This window comes from Erigeron canadensis, chromosome 3 (genome assembly GCF_010389155.1).
Source record: "Erigeron canadensis isolate Cc75 chromosome 3, C_canadensis_v1, whole genome shotgun sequence".
Taxonomy (NCBI): domain Eukaryota; kingdom Viridiplantae; phylum Streptophyta; class Magnoliopsida; order Asterales; family Asteraceae; genus Erigeron; species Erigeron canadensis.
This window is the reverse complement of record NC_057763.1, coordinates 44,749,491-44,756,752: the sequence shown is the minus strand read 5'-3', so window position 1 is coordinate 44,756,752 and position 7,262 is coordinate 44,749,491. Positions and strand designations below refer to the sequence as shown.

The 7,262-nt window shown below is 35.5% G+C and overlaps 1 protein-coding gene across 3 annotated transcripts; it reads left to right on the top strand.

Annotated features, from left to right (window-relative positions):
* The first annotated feature begins 1,075 nt into the window (after positions 1-1,075).
* Positions 1,076-6,755, top strand: LOC122594490 (pentatricopeptide repeat-containing protein At1g62914, mitochondrial). Of its 3 annotated transcripts, none has more exons than XM_043766938.1 (4): positions 1,076-3,696; positions 4,376-4,449; positions 5,390-5,445; positions 6,067-6,755. In XM_043766938.1, exon 1 carries the CDS (start codon positions 1,240-1,242, stop codon positions 3,460-3,462), a length of 2,223 nt encoding a protein of 740 aa, XP_043622873.1. In that variant the 5' UTR covers positions 1,076-1,239; the 3' UTR covers positions 3,463-3,696; positions 4,376-4,449; positions 5,390-5,445; positions 6,067-6,755. The 3 variants fall into 3 exon arrangements, with proteins under 3 accessions (XP_043622873.1, XP_043622872.1, XP_043622871.1); XM_043766937.1 differs by having other exon boundaries at positions 5,390-5,450; XM_043766936.1 differs by having other exon boundaries at positions 5,390-6,755.
* The last annotated feature ends 507 nt before the right edge of the window (positions 6,756-7,262 follow it).

Here is a 7,262-nt window from a genome sequence, read left to right as displayed (position 1 = left end):
ACCAAATTAATGAATAACAACAACAATATTTACTCACGTCAAAACCAGAAATATGGTATGAAGTGATCGCTATCAAACCATGTACTAAACATATGGGACCATATCTCGAATGTCCTAGCTAGATACGAGAAAGTTGATGGGTGTTCGTGTGTTACAACGTAAGATTATAAAATGGTACTACGTACAAATCAAATTAATCATTCTTCAAATGTCATGAAAACAGTGGTCCATGTTGAAGACATTTAACCTGGACTCCTTTGGTTATCAACGATAACACGAGTCTTCTAACCCGACAATCACAAAGATTCTTTATGTTTTGCTTTAATTTTGATTTTATTTGAAATCATTAGAGACTTCTTTACGCTATATACATGGTTTCTCGTAGAAAGTTTTATGTTCAAGTCCTATGTGAGTGTGAACATATTTTTAATTTCCACCATTATGGATACGAGTGAGTTTTTCTTCATGATTTTTGATTGATGAGAGTTTTTAATTATCTATGAGTTTGAATTAAAGATCTAATTTGAGAGAGATTCTCTAACAGATGTATGCTAGATTCTTGTCATTCTCAAGTAATTTACACATTTAAATTTTTATTTTTTTAAAATCAGTTTATGAAAAGATTAATCAATTTATCGACAGATGAATTGATATTTAAAAACGAACAAAGTGTCTTCGATTTTTAGATTGAAGTTATCACTTTTATACTTATTGAAAAGTTAGAAGAACACGAAATGACAATTTTACATTAATAAATCAATTCATATCATTAATCACTTATATTATAAATTATTTTTACTATCATATTTTTTTGCATCAATTATCATCATCGGTCGTTGCCACCACCATTTTCACCGGTTGCCGCCACTAATATATCACCGTCGTATTGCGCGAGTAAAGTATACGCAAGATAGAATACACCGATCGAAGCCTAAATTTATATAGTACTAAAAAACAAACTAAAAACTAAAGTTACATTTACAATTCCTGATTATTTCAAACCTACACATGTAACAGCGCCGTCAAAACCCAAACTCAAACAAAACTGAGTATGATGAACCCCAACTCACAAAAGTAAATGATGATCAAAATTCATACTCATTTATGTAATCACTTATCCTACCGGAGTTTTCCCACCGGAGCTCTGCGTACACAAGGCAGCTCAGCCACAATTACGTAAGCCCTTCCAAATTTCAACTTGTTACATATTACTGTATATAAAATTCAATAAATTTAACAATGCTACAATTCAATTTCAAGATTCAATTACAAAAATTAACACTTATAAGATCATTCACTTCACAGAACCCTAAATACCACCAAACCAACAATTTAGTTAGGGCTTCCATTAATGAAAATGAGCTTGCTTTTGAACAGTTTGAGGGATTTAGAAATGTGGGTCATGATAAAGATGATGACTTTATGCACCCATTAGTTAAAGAAGTTTGTCGGTTAATCGATTTACGCTCCAAATGGACTCCGAATCTTGAATTTGAACTAAAACAGCTATTTAGAAGTTTAAACCCGAAACAAGTTTGTGATGTGTTAATAAACCAACCCGATGCACGGATCGCTTTGCAGTTGTTTTATTGGGCCGATAGACAATGGCGATACCGGCATGACCCTGTTGTGTATAATGTAATGTTGCAGATTCTTAGTAAGACTAGTTTGTATCAAGGTTCGAAAAGGGTGTTACGTCTAATGAGTCGTAGAGGGGTTCGTGTTAGGGCAGAGTCGTTTGGTTATCTGATGGTTTCGTATAGTAGGGCTGGTCTTTGGAGGAAAGCATTGCAGGTTTTTACGATGATGGAGAGAGCTAAAGTTGAGGTTAGTTTGGATGTGTATAATGTTGCGGTTTATGTTTTGGTGAAAGCTGGTAAGTTGGAAATGGCACTTAGGATGCTTGATAGGATGGAGTTGGTAGAGATTGGGCCTAATGTTGTGACGTATAATTGCTTGATTAAAGGGTATTGTGATGCGGGTCGTATTCAGGATGCAATGGATTTGATTGAGGATATGCGTTTGAAAGGTTGTTTTCCTGATAAGGTGTGTTACCATACTGTGATGGGATTTTATTGTAAAGAGAATAGAGTAAAAGAAATTAGGGATTTGATGGATAAAATGTTAAATGACAGTAATGTAATCCCGGATCAGGTTACTTATAATATGCTCATTCATATGCTTTCTAAGTATGGTTTTGGAGATGCGGCGATTAGTTTTCTTAATGAAGCTGAAGAAAAGGGGTTTTCTGTTGATAAAGTTGAGTATAGTGCGATTATCCATTCATTCTGTCAAAAAGGAGACGTAGAGAAAGCAAAAGAACTTGTCGATGAAATGTATTCCAGGGGTTGTAAGCCTGATATAGTTACTTACACTGATGTTTTGAATGGTCTTTGTAGTGTCGGGAAAATAGATGAAGCTAAGAAGTTGCTTCAACAAATGTCGAATCTTGGTTGTAAGCCAAACACTGTTTCATATACAGCTTTGTTAAATGGATTGTGCCGAAATGGGAAATCATCAGAAGCTAAAGAGATGTTAGACATGAGTGAGGAAGATTGGTGGATCCCAAATTCCATCACCTATAGCGCTGTGATGCATGGTTTTAGAAGGGAAGGAAAGCTATCCGAGGCCCATGAGATTGTCAGTGAAATGATTAGAAAGGGATTTATGCCGACACCCGCTGAAATCAATCTTTTGATCCAAGCTTTTTGTCAAGAAGGAAAACCAGATGATGCCAAGAAGTTAATGGAAGAATGCCTGAACAAAGGATGTGAAGTTAACGTGGTTAATTTTACTTCTGTCATACATGGTTTTTGCCTAAAGGAAGATTTAGACTCCGCCTTTTCAGTTCTTGATGATATGTACTTGAACAACATACAACCAGATGCCATCACATACACAGCAATAGTTGACAAATTAGGAAAGAAGGGTGATATCGAAAAGGCCATTGAAATTATGAACAAGATGCTCCACAAGAGTTTAATCCCGACCCCTGTTACATACAGGGTTGTCATACATCGATTCTGTCAACATGGTAAAGTTAGCAAGTTGTTACCTCTACTAGATAAGATGTTGTCAAGGCAGCCGTGCAAGACTGCTTACAATCAAGTTATCGAAAAACTTTGTTCATTTGGGAACCTTGATGAGGCGCATAAACTATTGGGTAAAGTTCTAAAGACAGCTTCTTATACCGATGCTAATAGTTGCCATATGCTCATCGAAAGTTATCTGAGGAAAGGAGATCCCCAGAATTCTTATAAAGTGGCTTGTCGAATGTTTAGTCGTAATCTGGTTCCCGATTTAAAGTTATGTGAGAAAATGAGGAAAATTTTGGTTGTTCACGGAATGTCACATGAGGCAGATGAGCTTATGCTGAAGTTTGTTGAAAGAGGAAAGATCTTTCCAAAGAATATTGAGGAAATGAATAGATTGAGGCCATTTAGCAAACCAGTTAGTGTTTAAATTTACTTGATAGATATCACATATATGAGAATAATGAGATTCTTTTTGGTAACACTGGTGTCCAGCCTTTGGCCCCCTAAATACACGAGGTCCAGGTCCATTGCTACACAAACTTGGAACTGGTTCAAGCTCAGTGAAATTGGCATGCCCTCACAAGGAGGGGTCACTCCAGGAGGGTTTTGAACCTGGACTCGCCCACTCTTTTCTTTTAAACAGCTACTTCTACATTAACAGGTACTTCTGTCTCGTTGTGTCTGACTATGGTATGAGTTGTATAAATTAACAGTGTGAAACTCGAATTGTTGTAACTAAGAATGTGTCATACTACTCAAGCCTTTAACGAGGTGCACGTGAGTAGCCCATGACTAGCTTGGCTCATATACACTCTTGCCATAGAGGCTCGAGCCTTGGCTGTAGTCAACCAGGTCACTTAATCTGATCCCCTACTTGGGTACATTAACTGAAATGTTATGTGGCCTATAGCGGCTGTTAAAATTCAAGCTTGAGCTTTGAAGATTGGTGACACTGCTGAAATAGTCGATAATTTTATGCAATGCAAATATTTACATGCTTCATGCTTGGATATATAGATACAACCTTTGTGTAAATTTATTTCACGTTAAGTTTTTGACCATTTTTAATCCCAAGTCAAACAGACACCATATGGCTTGATCATGGGTTTATTAGTGAAAGTGAGAATAAACTATATTCTTCTACTAAATACAGGGTAGCAAAGGTCCATATTTTGTTGATCAGATACTCTGTTTTGTGTATGTTTTGGCCTCTGAATGTGTAGCCCACATTATTTATTTATTTATTTATATTATACACGGTTTCTTCTTTATATAGACACCTGAATATATCCGACAAGTTTATTTTGTCTCAAACAACTAAAATTTGAAGAAAATGGCAGGCATCGCTATTGGAGATGTTTTTTCTGGTCCTCTTCTTTCTGATCATTTGTTGTGATTCAACAACATTTCAGAGGTACGTGTTACTCCATTTCATAGAAAAAACTTCAATGTTTAACTTTGTATTTTTCTATGACATTTTCATTAGTATTAACATAAAAAATATGTTAAAATTGATTTCCATGGTTTGGGACTGGGGTGGTCAGAGACGAGTATTCCTTAGTTGAAACACCTGAGTCCGGAAAAATCTATGGAATGGGTTGGGTAACTGGTAATATTGGATTTCGTTGGCACACGCCACTTTCTTTGTAAGTTATTTTTTGCCTACACTTTCTTTATCAATTTTATGGAAGTTATTTTATTAATATTGAACATGTTAATGCTAAAGATGGTGATACAATAATAGTCCATATCTTTGTATACAATGGCTTAAGAGGTTGTATGTGTAATTGTCTCTGTGTATAATTTGACCTAACTTATTCATTTTCATGACATTTCAAGATCTAACTCGGCTCAAATCAATCTGTTCACAAGTTAACGGGTCAAAATTTTAACCTCTAGAGCAAGCCAATTTGTAACTAGATGTGAGTTAGAATTGGAATATTGGGATTTTCATTTGGATTCCTCTTGGTACCTTTGGACTTCGGTACATTATTAATTATTATCATGACGTCGGCTCTTGATTCAGTCACTACAAATAAATTTCCATTTCTATCATCACCTGTCTTTATTGAATTATTTTTATTATTGTCAATATGGCAAGGGGCTTATGATTATATCTTGGGTAAAGTCGGTATATAATGAAATGGATTCTGGGTTTTTAGTACAACTTTGGGCAATGTCTGTGGCATGCACTTGATTATTGTCATCTACAAATCACCTTACATTAAAAAAGATAATATGGAAAACATGATTAATGAATGTGCTACCCTGATCAAAGATAAGACATCATTTTCTCTTTGCATTCTCTTTTACTCTCCCTCTTTGGTCTCTAAGGTGAACTTTGTCTTTTGCAGGATTAGGCTGATAAATACAATTAAGCAATTGAAGGCATTGAAGTTCAACTGTATATGTAAGGTGATAACTCTTCTTTCAGCTAGACAGGTTCAGCCCTTCAAGTACAGGAAGTTCAAAGTTGTACACAAAATAAAATATTATAGGTCCCTTACCGGTAAGATAAATGGTTATGATCTGAAGTAGTTTGGCCTAAACAAACCAATAATTCAGGTTGAACTGAGCTATCTTTTATTAATGGAACAAAAGAGTATTGGCAAGATAATATAGTCACACCCATCACTCTCAAGTTCATCAAGGGTATAACTCAAAGTTTGTGGACCAAAAACCATGTCGGGGCAACCGAAACAGTCTTCAAAATAGTTCAACTATATGCATAATGTTCAGGATTACATTACATTTATAAGTCATATAAATTATGATTTACAAGATTTCATATTTCTAGTCAGGATAACTTGATGGTGAATTAGATCCAATTCACCGTAATAATTGTACTATCATGTGTTTAGCATCAATTTTTATATAACCAAACTTTTTGTATCAATAATGATTTGAGTTATCAACATCCCATGAGCAAATTCGTTGTACATTAATGATCATGCTAAATAGTACAATAGCTATAATTATTGCTAAAGATATCCATATAAGTGGATAAACGAATAAAGTTTTTCCTATTCAGGTTATTTAGGGAGCCCAGACTTTTGACTTGGACAACCTTACAACAATGGAAGCCATTAAAATCTGAATCCGATCTGGATGTACTTCAACTTCGATATCATCAAATTAATAAAGCTTGTTCTGAAACTTGGTGGGGTGTATTTGTACATACAATCCGAAGAAGAACAAAACGCAACGATAAGAAGGAATTTCCGACAGAGCTTTCATCAGTTAAGCAACAAGAAACACAAAAGCAGCCGGATTAAACACAACTAGCCCAAAAGCCTCTCTTCCATTTACCGCCGCTTAATCGACGGTTGGTTGAAGCCGATCGACAGGAGCTTGCCAATAGCGATGCTTGTCGACGAGAACTGCGGAAAATCATTATAGGAGGAGTCTTATAATTAAAAGAAAGCGACTTTCATGTCTTTTTATATATGTCTTCATCAAAGACGACCATCGGCAATGGGGCAAGAGGAGGGGACATGCCGGTGGTGGTGATGGGAATTGGGAGGTGGGGGCCGGAGCAAGATATATATTTTTGATTAATAATAATGCATTAACCAAATATGTAGAATCAAAGTATGTATGTATTTCATTTATTATTATTATAAGCAAATCAAACGCTCCAAAATTAGGCTAGTAGTAGAATTGTATTTGGATACACAAAACAATCACAAACTTAAGAACTTGTGATACTTTTTCATTCCACATTTCATATGTGGCTAGCTTTTTCCTTTTTATTATTATAATATTTTTTTTTTTTTTTGATGAAGGTATACTCGAGATGACTCGCACAAGTGATTTAATCAATATTAATAATCAATAAAACATCAATGATCAGAGAAAATAACAACGTATTTATACCTTAATCGTTCCACTTGAGACGCTAGGACGATGACAATAGTCTAGGCATGGCCATGCATAGCGGCAAACACCGCCGCCAAGCTTTAGGCATGAGTTTGGCATGGAGGTTTTAGGCAATATTTGCCGCTCAGGCATAGGAGAGGGAGAAAGGGATAATGATTTATTTAAGAGAGATAGGAGAGAGAGTGGATATGATTGGAAGAAAATAATGAGGGATGATGAGACATGGAGAGACATGGTTACTATAGGTTAGACATGGTTATGCATGTATGAGTTAGACATGAAATAATGTGTCAATATATTACTCCCTCCGTCCCAATTTAAATGTCACGTTGACTAACTTTGACTGTA